Consider the following 25,950-nt stretch of genomic DNA (forward strand, 5'->3'; position numbering starts at 1 on the left):
TGTCTGGTGTAAAGCTTTGATTTCCCTCTTTAGCCTCCAAAACTAATGTATGTGAAATATTTGCAACAAAACTCGAAATGTCTGAGATGCAAGCATTTGCTCATTGAGTTGCAGAGATCCGTACTATATAGCATATTCAATTAAAAATAACTAATATTTAGATTAATTTGACCCCTGTGTAACCATATACGCACATCCCTACAACAGTACAGAAACTGTACGTGTTTTCTCAGCCCTCGAGTCATAATTGCCATAGTCTAAATGAAAGGAATTTGATTTCAGATTAGCCAATGGGCTGCATTCAGGAGGTAATTGCTAACAGGGCCGTGTTTAGAGAGCTAATGGATCAAATGGGAGCTGTATAGCAGTCTGTTCAATTTGTACCGAGCAGCTTGCTTACCAGTTTGCCCATACAACGCTGTTGTCCAATACTGTTGGTGCACTTGTGGTGGATGCTCATCTTACAAGCCTTGCAGCGGAGTCCATGTTTAGCATTTGTCCCTGTCCAATGCACAGAGATAATTTAATTAAACAAAATCAATACTTTCCATGAATTTAACAAGTGACCTAAATGCATCACAGAGAAGGTCAGTTTCAGTTTTGTAGGTATTGGTAATAGCCGTTTTCCCCCATCCTTATTTGTGTACAAACTCCCTTTGGCTTTTCTAGGTTTCTCCTGTTTAGGATAGTCTCTCCCAGGCTTCTCCCTGTTTTCCAGGATAATACTGACCTTGGTTATGAACTGGATTATTCTTTGGTTTACCATAATTCCTGTCCATGACCTCATAACCCCATAAATGCTATCACACCGGCCAAATCCAGGAACCTAGCGCCCAGACCTAAGAGCAGTGAGGGACTAAGCCCCAGGCTATAGGAGCCGCTCCACGGAGGCTGCTTTAATCTAGTGGCTGAAGTTAGGTTTTGTGTCCCAAATGTGCCTCCAAAGAAGTGATGGGCGGTTGTTTGAAGATCCACGAAAGGATGGATCCTATGGCGTGTCCTGGTCAGATTCCAGGGCACCCAGCCAGGCCCCCACCTGTCTCTGCCCACTGTAGAAAGAAGCTACCTTCCTGTGTCTTTGCGCAGTTGTTGGGTACATTTGTTGTCACTAGTCTCCTGAGGCATGCAGAGATTTTTCTCTCCATGTGTTTTCTGAGGTGCAAGACTCCCCAAGGGGATGGGGAGACGATGAGGCCATGGCCCCGGCTCTCCTGTGCACTAGGACAACAGTGCTTGTTGGACATACCGTGGTGAGTATGCAGCACCACTGAAGGAGCAGAGCAGCAGGCGCACTTTGCTTGCATGCAGGGGAACTCCCGGGGGGAAATTTTGCCTTCCTGGCACAATACTGGGTTCAACTCTGCATGGCCTCAACATGGAGAAGCACCTAATGACACAAGTGAGCCCACTGACTGCAGGGCAGGAAACATCCCTCTTGTTTATATATTCACTCACATCCATAAACTGTACTTAAGAATTCAATGTGAATCAACAGTTTAATGTTTAGGAAAGTATAGAAGAGCTGCAAAAATTTGCTCTGGGCTGAAACTTTGCTTTTCTGGGCCCATGCAGATAATTTTTGTTTTAATGGAATGAATACATTGAACTCCTGCTCATTGTTATCTACTCCGATACAGACTGTTGTGTGCAAGAGTTGGATTCATCTGCAGGCTGAGCACAGCAGAAAAGCTCTGAGATCTTCATCCGATGAAGTGAGCTGTAGCTCACGAAAGCTTATGCTAGTCTCTAAGGTGCCACAAGTACTCCTTTTCTTTTTGCAAATACAGACTAACACGGCTGCTACTCTAAAACCTCACATAGTGTGGGAGATATTAGAGCCTAATGGAGGGGAAGAATTGCATAAAGCCATAACAGAGAAAAACGATCGCTATTTGGATTGAATTTTCAAAAAGACATAAAGGGAACTGAGTTGCTAACTTACAAGTCAATGGAAGTTGGTTACCTAACTCCCTTAGGCGCATTTGAAATGCCCACTCCCTAAATGGAACAAATTCACATGAGGGCACATTTCTGCCAGGGAAGCATAGGTCCAGAAACAACAGGATTATTTAGAAGGCATTTGTATGAGCTAGCAGGTTCTTGTGCTTTGAAAAGAGTAAAGAGGACTGAACATATTAAAGATAAGTTTGTCATAGGCATCTTAGATAGGCAACTTTTCCATAAACAGCACTTAGGTCTTTAACCTCGCACTTATAAGAGCAGTGAGATGAGCTATGGGACAGTATGATCAGGCTGGTAAAGATTAAATCCATGATCACAACGCCTTTCAAAATGATTTGTCATTATGATTTGTCATTATTATTGGCTGAGCTTAGTATGGTTATTTGGTGGGTTAGAAAACATTTCTGCTTTTGAAAGTATGCATGTGGAGATTGGTTATTTGGCTAGTTAAACTGGTGTACAAGCCGCTGTAATAAAACCTGAGTGATTGTGATTTCCATTGGCCAGACGACTTAACCCAATGAGGTACTGCTGGTGAAGGAAGTATGGCTGGAAAGGATGTCATTAAGTAGATGACAAAATATTAGCCTCCCCAGAAGTTACTTTCAGGTTCAGTCCTTTCTGAAATGTCAGGTGTCAAGATGGTGATGCTGGGTACCAGCTATAACCACAGGCAGATCTGGGAATTTTATGGAGTGTGCAAGCGATCAAATAGGCCAGCCATTTCAATTCTGGTCATGTCTTAATGTTATGGACCAAATTCTTCCCTGGATCACATACTGTATCTCCACTGGAGTTGAATAAGGCTGAAGTGAATAGGACTGCACAGGGCGTAGGTCAGGATAGAATTAGGTCCAACGTAATGTCTGACAGGGAGGGCATTTTCTGGTATTTGGAGACTGACTACAGAAGCTGAGGGCTGCAGTTAAACTGCTAGGTAATGCCCAATCCTGAGAGTTATTTTTATTAAAGTCATATAGGAAAAAATCCTTTTTCCTGTGCAGTTCTTTTTTTGAGTACTGTTTGCGTGACTATGGATTTTTTTTTTAAATTTACACATTGGGCCAGTTTCAATCACACATGTACAAACCAGTTTTGACTTCCAGCTTGTTTTACTGAGAACAGAATGTCTCCTTTTCGAAAAGTGAATGACTGGTGTAATCAATACAAAAACAGGACTTTGTCCTCTCTATTCTATTAGATTTATTGGGTGGAATAAAAATTTGAAAATGACAAGCTATTGCACTTGCAAGGAATAACTACCATGCATATTTGATACAGTGTCTACACTGGGTCTGATTTTCCTTTCACTTACATTGGTATAAAACCAGAATCTCTCTACTTATGCCTGATTTTCACCAACGTGACAGGAGAATCAGCCCCCTCGTCTTTATTTTTCATTTGAGTTGCATTGCTAGTCCAGTCATTTTAATATTGTTTATTTGAATGTCGGTATTTTAAATGTTTTTCTGATAAAAGCCTTTTAATAAAATATGTGATCTTAGACATCTATTGCTCTTATATATAATTATACACCTAAAAGATGTGCTAAATACATGCACTGTATCTACATACACTCTTTTCAAAACCAGAAGCATTTTCTCTTCTGGAACACACATCTGTGAGCATTGCCTGCAATCAACTCAACAGAACAAATTATAGAAGGGCAAGCACTTTATATTTTTATTAGTGAGCATCATTTGTCACCGATAGGTATGTCGTAACAACTTGAAAGAGAGGAAAGTTTATTTCAGGTGCACACTGGCATATAAAGAGAATCTGTAAATTAAAATGGAATATCTTTTAGCCACTCAAAACTTCAGTTTCTATTTTGCTGTCTTTTCTAACTGCACAATTTATTGCGAGAACTAAGCAACCCGGGAACAATTTTGCATGTATCTACCAGGCTTCCTTTGTGCAATAGCCAATGGATTTAGGAAAGAAGAGTTTACTTTGTGTCTAAATGACATTTCATTGCCATAGCTCAGTCTTTGAAAATGGAATTGCTGTATCATACATTTGACCCACAATAAAGCCTTCTGCTCTGGTTTCTCATCAGTCATGTTCCAAATCCAATTTGGTCTTGAAACCCTGGCCAAAATATTCACACTTGTGTAGCCAAAATTAAGTCCATATTTAGACACCCAAATAAGTAGCCTTTCGAAAGCACTGAACAACGAGTTTCCAGTTAGCTCAACAGAATCACATTACATTTTATAAAGGTGTAAATGAGAGCAGAGCTTGGCTCTTTTGGTTAGATTTTACTCTCATGCTTATGCAATCCCATTGACTTTGGTGTTACAGAGTGTAAGTGGCAGGGCAGATTTTGGAACACTGTTTGGTAGACTGCAATGTAAAAGAAAAAGGTTATGGACCAAATTTCGACGTCAGCTACACTACATACATTTGGAGTAGCTCCATTCATTTCAGTGGAGTTACTCTGAATTTACACCTGTGTACTCACATTATGTCTAAAGAAATGTCATTGGGTATAAATGGTGCGTTTCAATGTTAATTGTAGCTAATAGGATCTGCCTATCTAAATCCCCCAGACATCAAGAGGAGACTATGGATCTATCTCAGCAGAAACCTCTTTACTTCTAATGCTAGAAGGCAGATAATGACAGTATGACTGGAAAACAGTGTACAAGAAAGTGTTTGTATATTTGAAGCAGTCTCTGCACTGAGGACTGTGCTTTGTCTATTTTAACTCTGCAGAGCCAATGGAAAGATGATGATGATGTAGAACCAACTCTTAAGGAAAGATAAAGGATGCGTACACCAGTTTCCTTTGGAGGTTTTCCTAAAATCTTCTGGGAGGCTGCAGTAAACAAATTACTAACGACAACCTGTTTGGTTCCTGGAGATGATTTTTCCTTGCAATGACTTGCTTCTCTTGGCAAGGCTCTTGTGTTTGACGAGAGAAGAATCAGGCTCATTGCGGGCAGGCTCTGGGCAAGAATTTCCATATGGCTGTGTCATTGTGCACCTCACACTTGAACACCAATATCTGTGTGAATTCAGTTCTGGGTCCTTCCAGAATGGTGACTGCTAATGTTGTCAGACAATACCAGATTCGGATGTACTTTTATGATGTGGCCTAGCTCACATTCAGCTACAATATGACCTAAGTCAGATGTTGTACCCAGATTTTCTGATGTGAGAGGCTCATGTGCAACCTTTTGACCACATTACTCTTTGTTTGTCTTTAGGACTCTTTTGGAGCATAATTTTCGTTTTATCCTGACAAGATTATATTTTGCAGATTTCCTGGGCACAATTTGCACCAGCAAAATTGGCATGCACATTTTCATATTGCAGTTCAATTGCAGATGCAAATCAGCCAAGTAGAGGGGCATGTGCTCTGATTTGTAATTTAATTTGCAGGTTGAAAACTGCAACTTCAAATTTGGTGGCCATAATCCACACACACAGAAAGGGAGAGCCTGCGTCTCATCCTTTTAAAGAAAATTACCCCCTGTGACGCTTTCTTGGGGTGCCCAAAATATTAAGTCACTGTGTAACCCCCCTGCCTCAGCGAGTGAGAGATTTGCCGGTGCTAAACTAAGTGTCAGGGAGCTGTCACCCCTCTAGCAGATATCTCAGACAAACTTCTCTGGACAGAATTGGTTACAAATAAATAAAAGTATGACCCGCTTCTAACAAATGAAACATAAAACTTTAGCAACCTACAATCATTTGGCTAAAGCAGTTCTCTTACCCTTAAAGTTTTTCTGTAGAGCTTACTGATTTTCAGTCAAATTAGGATCCAGATTTTCATGATTCCCCCATGCCCTACCAGGGGTCTCCTCAGCAAGTGGATAACAAAATGTCTTTTCACTTTGCCTTATATTTCCACAAAACTCATTGTTTTCATCCCAGAGACAAGACAACCCCTGTGGCCTTTGGTTTCCTATGCGGATTTCAACCTGTTTTCCTGTTGACTTAATATGCAATGAGAGCTTCCTTTGTGTTGGCATATGGGCTTACTTTGCATCAGAGATTTAGGAAGATCAACATTCCTATGTCTGGGAAAAACTTGTTGATCAACGCTGCCTGGTTATGTGATTTAAACATATTTTCAGTGCGTACTTACAACTTCTTGCATGACACCCCTACATACATCCCACAATGCTTATGAGGACCAGTGTGATATAAGCTTTTATTTGATACCTTATAGATGAGATCACTGGTCTTTCTAGTTCAGCCTCCTGCAGTGCCTAACCTGGTGCTTCAAAGAAAGATAAATTGCACTCCCACCCCATGATGTTCCTGTCCAGTTGTACAATGCTGTATGTGGAGGAAAGCAGTTCTCCTTATCCCCCATGCCAGCCGTTTTATGTCCTTCATTCATTCTGTATACACTCTTAGAACCATTCTCATGGCTCAGTGTCTTACTGCATATGGCTCGTGTGTCAGAAATGACACAGGTTCATGATTCCATCCCTTGAAGAATGAGCAAGGTTCGTCTAGTTCCTCAGCCCTGGGAAAGCTTAAGCGCGCACACACACACATAACTCACAGAGCTTTAGTCAGCTGATTAGTTCACAGCGAGAGTGATTGCAAGAAATGCTCAGCGTACCAATTTCTGCCTTTAGCTACTTCCCTGCAGCTTCAGTGAAATCACTGGTGCCCAGTGTATAGTTAAACTCTCTCCCCCCCACTTCCTGTTCTGCATAAACAGACCACAGACTGCAAAAAGAAAAGGAGGACTTGTGGCACCTTAGAGACTAACCAATTTTTTTGAGCATGAGCTTTCGTGAGCTACAGCTCACTTCATTGGATGCATACCGTGGAAACTGCAGCAGACTTTATACACACACCGAGATCATGAAACAATACCTCCTCCCACCCCACTGTCCTGCTGGTAATAGCTTATCTAAAGTGATCCCAAGCTTTGTGAGAGTGTTGGATCATCCTTTAGGATAGGTTGCACTCTCACAAATCTTGGGAGACAGGCCAGTCCTTGCCTACAGACAGCCCCGCAACCTGAAGCAAATACTCACCAAGAACCACATACCACACAACAGAACCACTAACCCAGGAACTTATCCTTGCAACAAAGCCCGTTGCCAATTGTGCCCACATATCTATTCAGGGGACACCATCACAGGGCCTAATAACATCAGCCACACTATCAGAGGCTCGTTCACCTGCACATCCACCAATGTGATATATGCCATCATGTGCCAGCAATGCCCCTCTGCCATGTACATTGGTCAAACTGGACAGTCTCTACGTAAAAGAATAAATGGACACAAATCAGATGTCAAGAATTATAACATTCATAAACCAGTCGGAGAACACTTCAATCTCTCTGGTTGCGCAATCAGACATGAAGGTCGCTATCTTAAAACAAAAAAACTTCAAATCCAGACTCCAGCGAGAAACTGCTGAATTGGAATTCATTTGCAAATTGGATACTATTAATTTAGGCTTAAATAGAGACTGGGAGTGGCTAAGTCATTATGCAAGGTAGCCTATTTCCTCTTGTTTTTTCCTACCCCCCCCCCCCCCCCCCCAGATGTTCTGGTTTAACTTGGATTTAAACTTGGAGAGTAGTCAGTTTGGATAAGCTATTACCAGCAGGAGAGTGAGTTTGTGTGTGTATGGGGGTGGGGAGATGTGAGAAAACCTGGATTTGTGCAGGAAATAGCCCAACTTGATTATCATGCACATTATGTAAAGAGTTGTCACTTTGGATGGGCTATCACCAGCAGGAGAGTGAATTTGTGGGGGGGGGGTGGAGGGTGAGAAAACCTGGATTTGTGCTGGAAATGGCCCAACCTGATGATCACTTTAGATAAGCTATTACCAGCAGGACAGTGGGGTGGGAGGAGGTATTGTTTCATATTCTCTGTGTATATATAAAGTCTGCTGCAGTTTCCACGGTATGCATCCGATGAAGTGAGCTGTAGCTCACGAAAGCTCATGCTCAAATAAATTGGTTAGTCTCTAAGGTGCCACAAGTACTCCTTTTCTTTTTGCGAATACAGACTAACACGGCTGTTACTCTGAGACCACAGACTCTAGCAGCTGACTAACACATCACTTAGGGTCAGGTTCTCTCTTACTTTCGTGCAGAAGCACAGGGTCTCCTCTCTCTTCATACACTTCCAGGCACTCAACTCACCCCAAAGGGGGTGCAAACTAGGTGGAGCCATGGTGCCTCTCTACCAAGCTGGCTCAGCTTGCCAGGGGAAATCAGATTGTGCCATCCTATTCCTCAACGGCACAATTTGAGCCCACAATGGGTACACAGGTTAAAGGAATTGGAATCAAATCTAGGTTTTATCTCTTCCTTACTATGTTGACTAATTGAAGGTTAGAGGGATATTTTCACCTGTCTCCCACAGCTCACGTGGATGTGTTTGGAGCACCTGTTTGAAATGAAAGACTCCGTCTGAGTGCTTGATCCCATTAGAATGAACTTTCTGAACAGAAAGGGAAGAGGTGAATATTATCCTTCTACATTCATATCTGAAATGGCCACCTTGTAGCCTAGAAGATGCTGCTCCCAACAAAAGTGGAAAAGGCCTACATGTGAGTCTGGCCATCTCTCTGTTGGCTTCCTTCTGTCCCTGACCTCAAAATAGCTGACAGTCTGACTCCATCCTACTATTCATCCCCATCAGCAGATGTTCCACTAAACCAGACTTAAAGCACAGCTGGAAGTAATCACTGTAAAGTGCTAAATAAAATGTTCTTACCAGTCAGGATCGTGACAGTAACTTCCATTTAGGAATGATCAGCAATGTAGTAACTACTGCCCTTGCAATTAGATGTCAAATACTTCAGGCAACTTCAAATACAGACATACTGATCTGAGTTTCTAGAGAGAGCAATAATACAACTAACCATCTTGTTGGCCTATTTACTATTACATTACAAAAGCTACATTAAAATAATGTTATTAAGGTTGCAAAGTAAAGCACATGAAAGTTAGGAAATGCCAGATTTAAGGTTGTCTGTGCAGCCTTAATTCAGCCTCCTATTACATATGCATTATGATACAGTCTTTAATTAAATGATCACATATTACTTTTTCCACATTAAGTGTATAGGATGGACAGTGCTTACTGAATAGATAGCTCTTCAATATTTCTTTTCATCTTCATCACTCAGTATGTAATCCCACACATTATTTATTGCACATTATCCAAAACTTACTTTTCAGATAGGCTTATTAATTTCTTCCTGGGCTTTGCTCCAGTGCACTCATCATGTTATCTTAGTATTTTAAAAAATATTAGTGAATTTCACAACACCCCTGTGAGGTAAAGTGGTATTATTCCTATGACACCCATGGAGAACTGAGGCAGATTACAGCCAAAATATCAGAAAAGTCAACTAATTTCAGGGGCCCAATTTGAGAATACTAGGGCCTGATTTTTCAGAGGGGTCCAACCAATAAGTCTCCATGCACTACAAAACCTGGATTCATTCCCAGAGCACTGCTCCATAGCTCTTGCTTTCCCCAGCTCCTAGCCACCCCTATCCCTCCCACCCATTCTTGTTCCTATCTCCCCATTTTCTGCCCCCTTTGCTGCTACCCAGTCCCCGCTGCAAGCATTTTCTCCTAACTCCCCTTCCCCACTTCCCTCCTTGAGTTCCCCTACCCCTGTCCTCCATCTCTTCTCCTTGTTCCTGATCCCTTTGCATTCTAGTCAGGTGGATTCATTCTCCTTGCTGTCTGGGTGCCAGCAAGGGGATCACAAGAGAGAGTGTCTTCTTGTACTCAGTTCCTGTGCCAGGCACCACACAGGCTGGGGAGAAAGTCCTTCTCCTTCTCTCAGCTCCTGCTCCTCTGGGATGGAGCATGCTCAGTGCAAATGGAATCTTCAGAGAATTTAGCTACCAAATTCCAACAAGTGTCTAACTGAGCATGTGCAAACTGAGATTTTTTTTTAAAGAGGCTTTTAACTTGACCAGATTTGGGTGAATTTTCATGTAGATGGCAAAAAGCACATCCCTGACACCAGGCTGAGCCCTATGCCACATTTCGAGCTCCAAAGTATGAGGCATTAGATCTTCTCATTAAAATGGTTGTAATTTTTTTAACATGGGCAAAATGACATGCTTTCCCCTTAATACCATTCTTTGAAACAGCAGAACCCTTTCAGCTGGAACTTCCCCAAAATACTCAGCCTGAGGCAGACACCTGGCATGGGAAATGTCAGCCTGAACAATTTAAGTTTGGAAAAGTTACAAGCAACTGGAAACAGGCAAGTGCTAGGCAGCCTTCACTACCTGTAACATATCTGTCAGTTCAGAAAGTGGTTGAAAAGATACCTGGTTTTAATGTCCCTTAATTATGATAACACAGACACATAGACATGCATATAGTATCTCTCTCATTCATGCACACACACACACCCGAGGGAGAATAGACATTTCACATCTGTTAACAGGAAGGCCACGCTGTTTCACAATGTATGAAATACTGCATCCCTGCAATGTCATTTTGCTGAGGGGAATGAAAGAAACAATCATAGACTGTTGTATTCTATGTGACTGTTCTGATGAAAACAACACTTGGAATTCCATGTCAGAGTTCCAAGTAGCTTTTAATGCATGGTTTCCTGTCTGACAGTCACTTTCCTCAAACTCCAGTGACCGCATCTACAAGCTTGGGACTGGAAGGATGTAGTTAATAAGTTTTTTAAGAAGCAGGTAAAGTTTATAATGCCTTGGTAGAAGTACTCCAGCGCTGGAATTTTTAGCACCCATGACAGAAGCCAGAACTGAATTGAAAAGAGCACAGCTCCTGTTTAAACACCTGAGTAGGTGGCCAGATCTTCACAAGAGCTCAGCAGATTGGGTGCTGAGACCAGATCCTCAGATGTATTTAGGTGCTTAACTCCCATTGATTCTATGAGAGTTAGAAGCCTAAAGATCTTTAAGGGCCTGGGCTTGCGTCATTTTGAAAATCTGGCCATAGGTGTTACAACTAGAGATGCTGCAGCATTTATTTTAATCCTTATTTAGAAAACTAGATGGGAAGAGAACATCTAACCATAGCTGCGTATCAAGGTTGGGAGAAGAGGCGATATTTGACTAATCCTAGATCTCTGGCCCAGGCCTCTCTCTCAGTCTCTCCTATATGCAACATATGGACAAACACTGTGCTGCAGGGAAATAATCTGCACCCCAGAGGATGAAAATACATGTAATCAAACAACCCCGTCCCGCCATCGTTTGCTCAGTCAGTAAACTCATGAACAGAGCTATCCACAACAGGGTAGGTTGGCTTTTTGTAGCTGTTGTTTTAAGACTGTTATCAGCTTGGGAGCCACTGAGAAAGAGCAAAAGTTTTCCAACGTGAAAAAAGTCAAAAACAAAACATAGAATCTAGTATTTGGGAATAGCTGGATTATAAATGGCTATTTGAAGGTAAATATATTATGTGTTGGGTGAGGGTGCGTGAGAGATAGAGAGAGAATTCACTGAGAGTTATTTGGTACAGGAGAATCAGAACCTTGATCAGTTAGGACTAAGGAGAGACGCTAGGAGGTTTTCCCCTTTGAACTGGGACCAGGTCTGTGAAAAAGAGCCAAGCTTCAGCACAAATATAACTACGCTGTCACATACTGAAACATACAACTCATTTTCAGAAGAAACCGAGCAGACGCTGCTGCTCTGTGTGAATCTACTGTGCTCATGTGCATACGGGGACTCTCCAGCATGCACTGAGCTTCAGATGTGGTTGGCTGCTTTCACTGCTTCAGAGGAGGCGTAGTTCCTGTCATTCCTTTCTAACAAAATGGACTTGAAATCTGCCTGGAGGGCAACTCAAGCCAGAAATGGCACTCACCTCTCTGCAGCCATTTGTTCTGTTCAGTAAACAAATGCATGGTAATGAATCTTGAACATCATGCCGATTTGACAGCAATATAAAGAGTGGTGGCTCTAGTTGTCAGGCACTTTACTTTGAGGGCTGATACAGGACGTTTAGCTCTATGACCGTGTGTAATCACATTTTTTCCTTAACTCAGTAAGAATGGGAGATGCTCTTGGATATCTAAAGAAAATAGATCTTGGGCCAAATTTGGCCTTGTTTTAACTAAATCAGCTTCTGTGGAGATATGCTAGGGTTGAATTTAGCCCCCTGTGCATAGTATTTATTCAATAACTGATCAAGGCAGCACTGTGATATCCAGGCCCTGCATTCCAAAGAAGTGCCCTAAACTGGAAACATTTGGTGCTAGTGTAGAAGAGGAAAGACAGTCTCTCCTTCCCCATCTGCTCAAGAAATATGCAAAGCACTCCCTGGGGGAAAATGCAATCCATTTAAAGGCCTTGCTTAATTCATTGCTCCAGCCCCCATTTAGCTTGAATCTATCCCTGGGTTGATTAAAAACTCTTTGGCTGAAATATTGGGTGAAGGCTGGAAGTAGCCACCATTCCACAATATTTTCTGAGGCTGGCTAGCACAGTTTAGATTCAACAGGACACACACCTGTGCAGTGTGGTAGAGGTATGTTAGTGGAAGATAATAATTTAGAGATGTTCTCTCATAAGGGACAGCATTACGAACATAGGAATTTAGAGATATGCCCTGAAAGTTGGGGTTGAGAACACAGTGGAGCTGTGCATAGCGGTTCACCACAGAAGCTCTCTAGTTTGTTTTATTAAAAGTTTTATTCCTTTCTCCTGCACAGTTTTTGTTGTTTAATGAACCCCAAGATTATTACATGGTGTCAGACGTGCTGAATGAGACGGAAACTGCAGTCATTTTGAAGTTAACGCCTGTGTTTGCAACTGAAAGCAGAGGCACCGGGAACATGTGGAGCAGCAGTCAGAGAAGGACAAAAGCTTTTGTATGTATTGTATGAGCACAATAGTAGCTTGACTAGCTTATGAAGGGGAAAAAAGCCAAAAATGGCTGTGTTGCAACCTCCATCCAGTCTGCAATTCCAGTCAGGCTATGCTGCAGAGGACTGGAAAAAATTCAGACAGAGATCTGAACTGTATTTAGCAGTCATAGGGCCAGAGGAGAAAAATGATAAAGTGAAATAATCAATCTTTTTGCCTGTTGTTGGGGAGGAAGTATTGGCTATTTATAGCAATTTTAAGTTTGAAGAAGGTGAAAACATGAAGTTAAGTAAAACGCTGACTAAATTTGAGGAACATTGCATGCCAAAAAGGAATGAAACCTTTGAGAGGCACAAATCTTTTACACGCGTGCAAAAAACTGATGTCACCATAGAGCAATATGTCACAGAATTAAGGAAAGTCAGTAAATTGGTTAGTCTCTAAGGTGCCACAAGTACTCCTTTTCTTTTTGCGAATACAGACTAACACGGCTGCTACTCTGAAACCTGTCAGTAAAACCTGTGACTTCGGTGAGCAGACAGTATCTAGTTAGAGAGAGAGTAATTTGTGGCATTAAAGACAATGTGTTAAGAGAGACAGTACTCCTTGAAGGAGATTTAACTTTAGAAAGAGCTCTCCAGATATGCAGGGCAGCAAAAACTGCGAATATGCAAGTCAAAGAGCTGAATTCATCAGAAGGGGTTATCCATGTATTGAGTACAAAAGAATATAGCCAGAATAGGTAAAATCAAAAAGTGCAACCACTCAGTACAAAAACCACTGCAAGGGGGAAGACTGAATGTGGAAGGTGTGGATCACAGGATCGTCCCAAACAGTGTGTGAAAAATAAACATTTTGCAAAATGCTGCAGATCCCAAATGCAGAAAAGATAAATGCATTCAGTTGAAGACAACCTGGTTGAGGAGTTTTTCATAGACATACTGGGATCAAGCAGTCCTGATGAGAGGGACTGGATACTACCCATGAAACTGAATGAAACAATTATTCCACTGAAACTGGACAGAGGAGCTCGGGTTAATATTCTATCTAAATAAAATTATGAGAAACTGAAAATAAGACCAAAACTGGGAACAACAAAAATAAAAGTAACTGGTTATTCGGGAACAAATATACCAGTCAAGGAGAGGTACATTGCTAGCATCAACCATAAAAACACCATGTACGACTCCTGTTCATTATAGTGCCAAAGGAGGTGACACCAATTTTAGGCCTTGGTGCATGTGAAAAACTCAATCTGGTAAAACAGGTGCTCTCACTACAAGGCCATACTGAACCTGGCTATGAAGCACTCATTCAGGAGTACCATGATCTGTTTCAAGGGTTGGATTGCTTGCAGGGTGAACATACAATCCAGATAAACAAACAGGTCCCTCTAGTTATCCACCCATGTAGAAAGGTGCCATTTGCACTCCATAGTAAACTCAAGGCTGAGCTTGCCAGGATGGAAGCGATGCAAGTAATACAAAAAATTGAGGAGCCAACGGAATGGGTGAGCTCCCTAGTCATTGTGGAGAAAATTAACGGCCAGCTACACAGATGCTTAGAGCCAGGAGACCTCAACAAGTCTAAAAAAAGAGAACATTTCAAACTACCAACCAGAGAAGAGGTTATGGCTCAATTTGCAAATGATCAATATTTCAGTAAATTGAGTAAATATCCTCAGGTTTTTGGCAGCTAAAATTAACTGAAGAAAGCTCAAAACTATGCACATTTAATACCCTATTTGGAAGATACAGATTCTTACACTTACCCTTTGGCATAGATTTAGCACCAGAAGTGTACCACAAATCCATACATATGATCTGTGAACATATTACTGGTGTTGACACCTCAATGGATAACTTCATCATCTGGGGCTCAATGAAAAAGGAGTGTGAGAGTAGATGTCAGGAAGTTTTGGATGCAACTAGAGATGCAAACCTCAAACTAAATAGTGAGAAATGGGTGTTAGGGTTTACAGAACTGGCTTTTGTTGGGGACATTATTTCCAACTAAGGTATAAAACCTGGTAAGAGGAAGAGTTCAGCCATTGAAATGATGCCACCTCCCCAGTCAAAGAAAGATGTTCAGTGGTTTCTGGGAATGGTTAATTATCTTGTAAAATTCATACCCAATCTATCTACCAAAGCAGAAGCTTTGAGAATAATTTTAGAGAATAAAAATGAATGGTATGGGGGTGCAGAACAAGAGGAATCATGGAAAGGCTTAAAACAACAACTGATACAAGAACCAGTGCTGAAGTTCTATGCACCAGGAAGGCTTATTAAAATTTCAGCAGATGTCTCACGGTCTGGGTTAGGTGCAGTGATTTTACAGAAGCATGAAGATTCTTGGCAACCAGTGGCATATGCATCCAAATCACTGACTGAGGGAGAAAGCAGATACTCACAGATTGAGAAGGAGCTTTTAGGAATATTGTTAGCCTGTGAGAGATTCAATCAGTATATTTATTTCAGACAGCGGAAGTTGAAATGGACTGCAAGTCCCTGATAGCATTATTTAGAAAATCTCTAAATGACTGTATAGTACCTTACCTCAAAGAATGATGATAAAGCTGCAAAAGTATGATTTGGTTATTCACTGAAGATGCACTTTCAGAGCAGAGCAGTGACTCCCACTACCAAACCAGAGAAGACTTTAGAGATAGAGATGAAAGCCTATGTGAATTCAATTCCTGTAGCTATCAGGAAACTAAAACAAATAAGAGGAGAAATGGAGAAAGATCTATTGTTGGGTATCCTTAAACAAGTGATAAAGGGGGGCCTGAGGAAATAAGCAGTTGCTGTCCAAATATAAGAGAGTATTGGAACTGCAGACATGAACTTACTGTGATAGATGGGTGATTTTCAAAGGCAAGGTTGGAATTCCAATGAGCCCGCCCCCCCCAGCCCCTCCAAAATACTACAGAAGATCCACGAGGGTCATTTCGGAATTGAGAAGTGCAAACAACGAGCACGAGAGGATCAATCACGACATCACTAATGTGGTAAGAAACTGCTTTTTATGCTTGAAATACAAGCCATGTCACTGGGCTTGTCTACACTGGCACTTTGCAGTGCTGCAACATTCTCGCTCAGGGGTGTGAAAAAACACCCCCCTGAGTGCAGCAAGTTTCAGCGCTGTAAAGCGTCAGTGTAAACAGTGCCCGAGCGCTGGGAGCTACACCCCTCGTGGAGGTGGTTTTTCAGAGCGCAGGGAGCTCACTCCTATATAAATGAGGAAGATGGGGGTTACAGGGTGCTCCCCCAAGGTACAGAGTGTCACAGGGAAGATGTAGAGATATGTTTGTGGACGTTTATAATTTAGAGACGCTCCCTCATGTGGGCCAGTATTATGAATATAGGAGTTTAGAGGTGTGCCCTGAAAGCTGGGGTTGAGAATACAGTATATAGCTGTGTGCAGCAGTTCACCACAGAAGCCCTCTAGTTTGTTCCAGATGTGAAGAGCAGATAAGTAGGATGGAGGATTTAAAAACCTCTACATATAATTTAAAAATAGAGAGTAATGAAAGGAGGCAAAGAATTTATTTATAGTGATCTGCCTTAAAAAAGTGACAGTATTGGTCTGACTTTGACGTGTTGTTAAGTTTACACCTTTACTCTCTTTTCTTCTTTTTCTTTTTACATTTTTGTTGGTTGTTAAGGAAAGAGAGCTCCAGCATAGCCTTGAAATCACTCTTTTCAATGAATCGTGAAATATAGTGTCAAACTGTGTACAAACCTCCCTGAGCATAATATATTAGCAGTGTATCAATCAGCAGAAGATAGGATGTTAACGTTTTAGAGCAGGAAATTCATTTCTGCTTGAGTCACTTTTAGTTCCCATGCATCCAGAGCTGCTTAAAAATTTCACATAGGTATTTTTAACATGTAGAAATAGAATGGGAAAAAGAAACGAGTTCCTTTGTATGCAGGCAGGCTGCAAAACAGAGCATAAAATTAGAAGCGACTTCTCAGTGACAGAGCTTTCTTTAGAAATACTGTGTAAGGACAAAATGAATGAACAGGCAAGTTTTTCTTCAGGGATTGGTCCTGAAAAAAAACCCTTCACCAGTAAAAGTGTCACACGTAAGTTTATTTTTCTCTCTCCAACGTGCATTGGTGAGAACACTTGTCCCATCTGTAATTCAGCTCTGTAATGTCTACAGCAGTAACACTATTACTCAGTCATTAGGTCATGAATCGATCCTTGAAATAGAGTTTAAGTGGCACACTGGCCTTCTGTACCAGGGCGAATTTTCTAGGGCTTTTAACATTATGAAGATGATGAGCGGATTGCCTCACAGTGAAAACATAAAGCAAGAGTTCTCCCAGCATTCACTTATCAAATATTCAGCAGCTTTGCTAACTACTTCTGTCCTTGAAAGGATATCCACCACCACATTTCTTAAAATATCACCTCTTGCTGAAGATTATCTAAATGTTGGTTACGACACAAGAGCAACATGATAAATAAATTAACAGCCAAATGTATTATTGAAGCCAAAAAAGAAATGCAATATATCATCTCTAATTTACTGTATTTTAAACAAACTGGCACTGATGTCTCAATAGCAACTACTCCTCTGCAAAACAGTGATTGCCAGTGTCAGGTGAGCTCTTTGCAAGCCATATACAACAGAACTTTGTAGAGGGTTGGTTGTTTTGTCTGAAAGGCAGATAAAAATTGCCTAAAGCAGCACAGTACTAATATTCAGATTTATCACCTCTGCTGCAACTTGCTAAATGGCAAAAAGCAATACATATGAAACAATATTTTTAATGGGGAAAAGTGGCTCAGATAAAATAACCAACCCAAACACAGCTTTAAAAACACTACAGGGTACTACAGGAGAAGCCAAATTTGGGCCAATATTTTCAAGCTGGGTTTCCTCAACAGAGACAACCTAAGCATGTGGCCTGATTTTCAGAGCGGCTGAGTACCTGGATTGCTCATGCAAATCAGGCAATGTTGGATGCCTAAATACAGATTTCAGTGTCTTTACTTCAGTCACCACCACATATATTACAGTAGATGTTAAATAATTAAATTAAAAAAAAACTTCCTATAGAAGATTTCCCTTGGAGGATAAAAAGCAGAAAAGGGGAGAGCTACTTCTGGAAAGCACTCAGACACTTTGGCGATGAGGGTGGTATAAGAACCTGACCAGAACAGAATAAAGAACAGGAGAAGCAGCAACCTGGACCAGTGGCCCAAGTAAGGACCAGCACAGGCCAAGGGTTTGGGCTAAGTTTGGGCAAATAAAGTCCAATCAAATGAGATTTACAATTCAATTCCTAGATCAAAAAGAGATTTTTGATTTGGGAAGCCAGATTTTCAGATAATGGTCTCTATTTTTGTAGGCACAAGTTACTTGACCTGTCTTTTCAAATCTGCAGAAACGGACACCTGACTAAAAAAACAAAGTGGCTCCTGAGTGTTTTGTGAGATAAGGTTCTCAAAAGTTCAGATGCTTATCTGTATTAAACCTGCAATCTCTGAGGTCTACAACCCATGACTAAGAACCTGGAAGGTGCAAAAGGTAGAGGAGTACTTTGGCTATGCTGAAAAGGGGGAAAGAAACCCCAGGCTGGGAAATAGAAGAACAATCTGCTCTGAGTCCATCATAGCTAGGGGATTTTTCATCCCCTCTGTTCTGCTAATAACCGTTTGACGTTTTCTTGCTTGTGGCACTCCATTACCAATGAATCTGAAGTGAAAGACAATGCTGTGTGCCAAAGGATTAAGACAATTTGACTATAAAATAGTTGCTTACTTAAAAAAAAACTTGATATGTAAACGGCTGATTGCCCTCTGGGCTTCTGCTGTTCCAAACTTCTTAAAGCTTTGGCTGTTTCCTCTTGTGGCACGAACACTAATTTGTTAACCCAACTTCTCTGTTGTGTACCTGGACTTGGTTAATGAAGACAGAGCAGCAGAGCTGATGCTGGAGCAGGCCAAATGAAAAGACAGATATCGGATTCACTTTTGCAACCTCTCCCTCCCTCCATCTTTCCCCCATTTTACAGAAGCTGCCCAGAAAGCAGCAGCAGAGGATAACTACACACACACGCCTAATGTTCAGGCCGCTCTCAGAATCTGGCTACAAGCAACTTTCTAATCTGAAGCCAAATTCTGCTCTTGTATGCACATTCAGCTCTAACTGACTTGAGCTGAAGCCACAGGTGTGTACAGGTGGGCATAATTTGGCCCTGAGTGAGATAACCCCAAGGATCATATTTAGTAGAGCTGTACAGGAACCATTTCACAGGAAATTCAGCTATTTCAAAATTTCAAAACATTTGTTTTGGGTCAGCTGATGCATTTTGAAGCATTTCATTTTGATTTTGACTTTTTTTTAGGGATGTTAAGCCATTAAAAAATTAATCGCGATTAATCGCATTGTTAAACAATAATAGAATACCATTTATTTAAATAGTTTTGGATGTTTTCTACATTTTCAAATATATTGATTTCACTTACAACACAGAATATAAAGTGTACTGGGCTCACTGTATATTTATTTTAGATTACAAATATTTGTAGTGTAAAAAACAAAAGAAATAGTATTTTTCAATTCACCTAATACAAGTACAATAGTGCAGTCTCTTTATCATGAAAATTGAACTTACAAATGTAGAATTATGTACAAAAAGACCCTGCATTCAAAAATAAAACAATGTAAACTTTAGAGCCTACAAGTCCACTCAGTTCTACTTCTTGTTCAGTCAATTGCTCAGACAAACAAGTTTGTTTACTTTTTGTTCACAATGTCACTTGAAAGCGAGAACAGGTATTCACATGGCATTCACTAAGTTGTAGTTGGCATCACAAGATATTTATGTGCCAGATGCACTAAAGATTAATATGTCCCTTCATGCTTCAGTCATCATTCGAAAGGACATGTGTCCATGCCGATAACAGGTTCTGGTTGATAACCAACCAAAGCAGTGTGGACCGATGCATGTTCATTTTCATCATCTGAGTCGGTCAGATGCCACCAGCAGAAGGTTGATTTTCTTTTTTGGTGGTTCAAGTTCTTTAGTTTCTGCATCAGAGTGTTGCTCTTTTAAGACTTCTGAAAGCATGCTCTACACCTCATCCCTCTCAGATTTTGGAAGGCACTTCAGATTCTTAAATCTTGAGTCAAGTGGTGTATCTATCTTTAGAAATCTCATATTGGCACCTTCTTTGCGTTTTGTCAAATCACCATCCAAGACTGCTATAACATGAAATATATGGCAGAAAGCGGGTAAAACAGAGTAGGAGACATACAATTCTCCCCCAGGGAGTTTAGTCACAAATTTAGTTAATGCATTATTTTTTTAATGAGCATCATCAGCATGGAAGCATGTCCTCAGGAATTGTGACCAAAGCATGAGGGAACATACGAACATTTAGTGCATCTGGTACGTAAATACCTTGCAATGCCAGATACCAAAGTGCCATACAAATGCCTGTTCTCACTGTCAAGTGTCATTGTAAACAAGAAGTGGGCAGCATTATTTCCAAACAAACTTGCTTGCTTAGCGATTGGCTGAACAAGAAATAGGACTCAGTGGACCTGTAGGCTCTAAAGTTTTACACTGTTTTGTTTTTGAGGTGCAGTTATGTAGAAAAAAAATCTACATTTGTAAGTTACACTTTCACAACAAAGATTGCACTACAGTACCTGTATGAGGTGAACTGAAAAATACTATTTCTTTTCTTTGCCATTTTTACAGTGCAAATATTTGTAATAAAAAACAACAATATAAAGTGAGCATTGTCTACTTTGTATTCTGTGTTGTAATTTAAATCAATACATTTGAAAATGTAGAAAAACATCCAAAATATTTAATGCATTTCAATTGGTATTCTATTGTTTAACAGTGCAATTAAAACTGCGATTAATTTTTTAATCATGATTAATTTCTTTTAGTTAATCGCGTGAGTTAATTGTGATTAATCAAGAGCCCTACTTTTTTTTAATAATATGAAATACATTTTGAAGCAAAAAGTCATTTTGAAATGAAAAATCATTTGAAATGGAGTAGTAATTATCGAGATGCTTCATTTCAACTTTTTTTTAAACAAAATTTTGTTGAAATTGATACTTACAGAAAGTTTCGGTTTTGATGAAATAGTGTTTTCCAACAGAAAAACATTTAATTGGAAAATTTCTGACCAGCTCTCATATTAAGAGTTGGACACAGAAATAGGTAAACTCTGCCATCAGTTACAACCTTTGAATAGAATTTGGTCCTGGATCTATGGTTTACTCAATACAGCAGTGATAGCTTAAAAACAACTCTACACAGTAGCTGCAAAGGACATCAATTTTTTTTTAAAGAGGAAAGCCTCTCATTTGCTGGAAAGATCTTTTTCACATGACGAATACAGGGTTTCACTCCATATCTGCAATGCATGTAAAAGGAACTTTTCTTCCTTTGGGTCAATCGTTGGAGCAAGATAATTTTAATGGTAAATAAAAATGTCATTATATGTCATAGGCTTTGGTCATTAGTTCAGCCAGATAACTAAAACCTTGTATATATTTGGGAATAGCCTTCAGTCAGTGTTCAGTAGCTGCCCTGCTGCAAACTCCAGATGTAGATTTCAAGAGTCATGATTTGCATTGGTTGAGTTTACCCTGGATTCAAGCTGGAGTAAGCTGAACCTGTGCAAATTGTGGCTTTCCTTCTCTATGCTTGGGGTTTGCACGATAGCAAATATACCAGTTTCTGGTCTGATAGCTAAATCCCAAGCCTAGACAAGGCCTAAGTGTACTAGAGACAGGGAAGGAAATTGAGAGAGTTGTAATCTAGTGGCTTGTATTTAGGATCCAGTGGAGTCGATCAGGTGAGCCAGTCCCCAACAGCATAACTTAAAACGTAACAGGACTTGACGTGTGTATGTTTCAGAAAGGGACTTGTTGAGGGGCTGGCTTTTGGAAATCAGCAAAGGAGTTTATCTGAACCAATCAGAACCTTACAAAAATTCAGGTTTGATTTGTAGAAAGGGGTGAAGTTTGGGCTGTATCCATCCCTAATGATAACAAATGCTATTAACACAAGCAAGCTCCCACTCAGAATGGGAACAGAGCTCTCTCTCCTTAGGTACGACAGAGCTCAAGGCTGGGAGTTTCAAAAGAACCTAAGGGAGTTAGGTACCCAAATCCCTCTCAAATTCAGTTAATCCCCGTAGGCTCCTTCGAAATTCCCAGTCCTAGACAATAAATGGATTTGGTGCTTACTCTCCCAAAGGTGCCCCAGAGGACTAGCTGCAATGATGTTTCAAAGGGAGTTAACCAAAAGGGCCTGCGGGAGAAGGAAGGATCTTGCTGTTGGATGCAAAGCACCTCTAAACAGTGGAGTCTTGTTGGAGCCAGACAACAAATGTTTTTCACAGGATGACTCAAATCTGCTGCACCTTCAGATACAGCATTCCTGTGCCCTCTTTTCTGGTGCCCTTTCACATGTGTTACCCTCAGTGGTTGCCAGTATCACCTATGGCTACAGGTGGATCAGAACAGGGTAAATATGAACTTTCATGCTGAACAAACCAGAAGATGACTGCTGACCCCTGTCAGTAATTTTAAGACATCCCATAGCATGCAGCACATCAGTATTCACCTGTAAGCATGTACACAGATTGCACCCCATACTGCTGCTAACAATACCCTCTCTCTTCCTGGCAAGCTCCAGGGAACTATTCTGTGTGCATGCTTAAAGAGGACTGCAAGGTGTTCTCCTTTACGCAAATACCTGATGATTCTTAAAAGATCTAGAGCAGCGCAGGATCTATTTTGAGCTTTTCATGTGTCATTGTCCTTGGTGTGTGTGTGTGAGAGACACATTAGTGCTGGTGAAAGGTGCTGCATCAACAACCCTAGATATGGAAGTTTGCTGTATTGTACACTGGCCACTGAATATGCCTCAACCCTGGCCTGGAACGAAGGACCAGCTGGCATCTTCACATACGTTCAGTCCATAACCTCGCTACTGAGTTTATCAACAAGGGAGGCAGTTACATCTGTTATGGAAACACCGGTCGTGGCTGTAAAGTTGAGTCTTGCAATGCGTGCTTGCACACACACACACTGCTTCATAGATGCTGCTGGGGGAAGATGATATCCACTACTCCAGGGTGTACTCTGTGGTGTGCAACAGGGATTAAGCAGGTGGTGCAAGTGAGTCCTTTTAAAAAGAGAGAAGTAAGGTGTGTTCCACCACGTCCCCACCCAGTACCCTCAAGCCATCCTTCACTGGGCTAGCTGTGTGACTCTGGCCGCCCCTACACAGTTGCCGCTGCTCTGCTCCCAACACAGTTTCACACAGAGAGCTCAGGATCACTTTCTACAGTAGCTCCTAATGAATCATTTACTTGATGAATTTTGCTTTTCTTTTCATGAATTGGCTGCAAACAGATCAGTTAACTCTTTATTCAGAGTTACTTGATTAAAACTTTCTGCAAATAATTCCTGGTTTTTAACTTGAGTCCAAAATTTATTTTTTTGTGTTGCTTACACTGTAAAGATAAGTTCACCCTTGACCAAATGAGCATAACTCTGCCAAAGGCACCTCAAAGAGGATCTCAGTGAAACCTGAAGCTTTACTTGAGTTCTCCCAGATAAAATTCATTTACAGGGAGTTACATTTATAGGGTTCCTTTTACAATAATTGGTGTCAATGAAATGAATGTCATAGCACAAAATGTCATGAGACAGAACTGTGGTTAGAGCTGAGATAAGAAACATAGTGTACGTCTACAGTGTAATTAGACACCCACAGTTGGCCCTTGCCAGCTGACTTGGGCTTGCAGAACTCAGGCTAAGGGACTGTTTAATTGCAGTGTAGACGTTTGGGCCTGGACTGCAGCCCAGGCTCCAAGACCCTCCCTGCTCACAGGGGCCTAAAGTCCAGGCTCCAGCCTGAGCCCGAATGTCTACACTACAACTGAACAGCCCCTTAGCCCTGAGCCCATGAGCTCGAGTCAGTTGGCACAGGCCAGCCATGGGTTCTTAATTGCAATGGTGACGTACCCCTAGACTTATGCTCTTCAGGTAGTGACCAAATATTTGGTTTCCAAGTTACCTCGTGCAGATAACCAGGGAACCTCCTAGCCATAGACACGCTGTAATCAGAGTGTCTGTTTGCAGAAAAAATTATTCATAATCTAGTCGTAAGCATCAGCTCTCTGGTGTGTCCTCATGAATGTCAGGCTGGGGTGTCAGCAGGTGTAGAATATCCCCTGCACCCACACATATAAAATAGACTTGTGTCAAAGGAGGCAAAGACTTCATTGTTTGTTTATATTGGGGCACCTCAACTTCTCCAACGTAGGATCCATATTGACGAGTTGTCAGGAACACAACATCCACTTCCATTTGTAATATGACAGTATGGCCCAGAGTAGCAATGGGTCCCATCATGCAGTGCTGAATGCTGGCTCCTAGGTTCATCACATCTCCAAGCCAAGCTACTGTATTAACGATAACGATAGCCACAAGCTATGCTGTAGCTTCCTGTGTGGGGCGCTTTTGCCATCCTTGATGTATGCAACATTTTACTTTCTTGAAAAAGCAGCTCCATTAGTTTCCTTACTTTATGGTTCCTGCAGTCCTTAAGGTGGAACTCCCATTGACTTGGTCCTACATCACACTTACCAAGCAAGTGGCAAATGCAGTCATCTATATAATTGCAATATTTAGATGGCCTACAAAGACAGATCTAGAGGTAGAAAAATAAAGTGCTTTCTAAAAAGGTCAGTTAGATGAGAGTCACGCTTGACAGCTGTATTCACCTCAGGAAAGTACTTACCAATTCTTATGAAAATGGTTCCCCCTGCCCCGCCCAACCCTGCCCAGTGGTGCATTTGAAGTCCAGTTTCTCCCCACATTCTTCTGTTTGTACTGCTCGATGCGGCAATGTCGCTACTGAGCAAAAATGCATTTAGTGAGAATTGTTTCAGTGGTAGTGGTGGTTTCACAAGTAGTCTGGGTTCAAAGTGCCTTGACAACGTACTTTTGAAAGTTTTGCCCACCTTCCCGTTTGCTAGGCAACAAACTTTACCCAGCTGCTTGAAAGTGTCTAACTGGAGATTAAACACATTAATTTTCTAAAATTTACAGTCAGTTAAAAATAATAAAGTTACAAATGTGAGCTATGCTTGGTGCCTTGCAAGGACAAATTAGAATTTGAAGTGGGCTTCCAAGCTCTTTTCTAGGCTAAACAGTCCCTGATCTTCCAATTTAAAGATAAAATTCTAACCTCATCTCAGAGGAGCAAGTCCTCCCAAAGGATAAACAGACCCAATATTTGCTTTTCAGTATTCACTTTAAAGTATGCTTAGATCCCTACTACCAAAGAGAAATATTAATTTCACACAGAGGTGCTGTACATTCCTCTGTTTCTTTACAGATTTATGGCTGGATATCACTGGGCACTCTTAAAACCAACAGGAGAGATAGCTACAGGGCTGGAATCAATTACTGTTCTTTCATGGCTATATTACAAAAGGCCCAGCTGATTGCCTATGAACTATTCCAGTATAACTAGCGCTACATTTAACTGTGTTACATTATCAATGGTAGGGGTTAGTACTTATTAATCGCCAATTTTAACAAAAAAGTCACAGCCTGTTACAATATTAATTTCAAGCTAACAAGGATTTTTAAGTTACAGTTTTATACCAAGTTCTGCTGCCACCTTTTCCTAGTGTTTCATGTCGGTTTCCCACCAGCTCTTCACAGAAGGGACGAGATGAAGCTAAAGTAAACAGGAGGCTGGGATTTTCAAGAGTGTCTCAATGAAGAAAGTGCCTCTGATGGGAGTTTGGCAGAGTGTGCACCTAATTCTCCCAGGTGCTTTTGAAAATACACCTAAAGGGATAAGGGAATTACTCTGTCCTCTTGCAATAATAATATCTATGATACCCTTTGAACAGAAGACTATGGCTCAATCCTCTAAGCCTTTACTCACACCAGTAGATCCATTGGGCCTGATCGTGCCTCCTATACCCTCACAGAGTAGAACAGTCAGATGCAGATCTCCCCCATTCTGTATAGAAACGGGTTTAATCAACGTCTGTGGCAATATTCCTCCCACTCCCCTAGAACAGAGTCTGTGCTGGGGGATAGTGTGGAGACTGGGAAGAAGGCCACGTCCACGCTTACAGCAGCACCGATGTACC

General features: G+C 41.1%; 1 protein-coding gene across 1 annotated transcript in view; it reads right to left on the minus strand.

Annotated features, from left to right (window-relative positions):
* STAC (SH3 and cysteine rich domain) overlaps positions 1-25,950 on the minus strand; it is a 106,132-nt gene that overhangs the window by 40,099 nt on the left and 40,083 nt on the right. Inside the window, exon 3 of the mRNA XM_073329503.1 lies at positions 401-501. Within this exon, the coding sequence (XP_073185604.1) occupies positions 401-501 (101 nt within the window). The remainder of the gene's footprint in view (positions 1-400; positions 502-25,950) is intronic.

Source organism: Lepidochelys kempii, chromosome 2, assembly GCF_965140265.1.
Source record: "Lepidochelys kempii isolate rLepKem1 chromosome 2, rLepKem1.hap2, whole genome shotgun sequence".
NCBI classification, from domain to species: Eukaryota; Metazoa; Chordata; order Testudines; family Cheloniidae; genus Lepidochelys; species Lepidochelys kempii.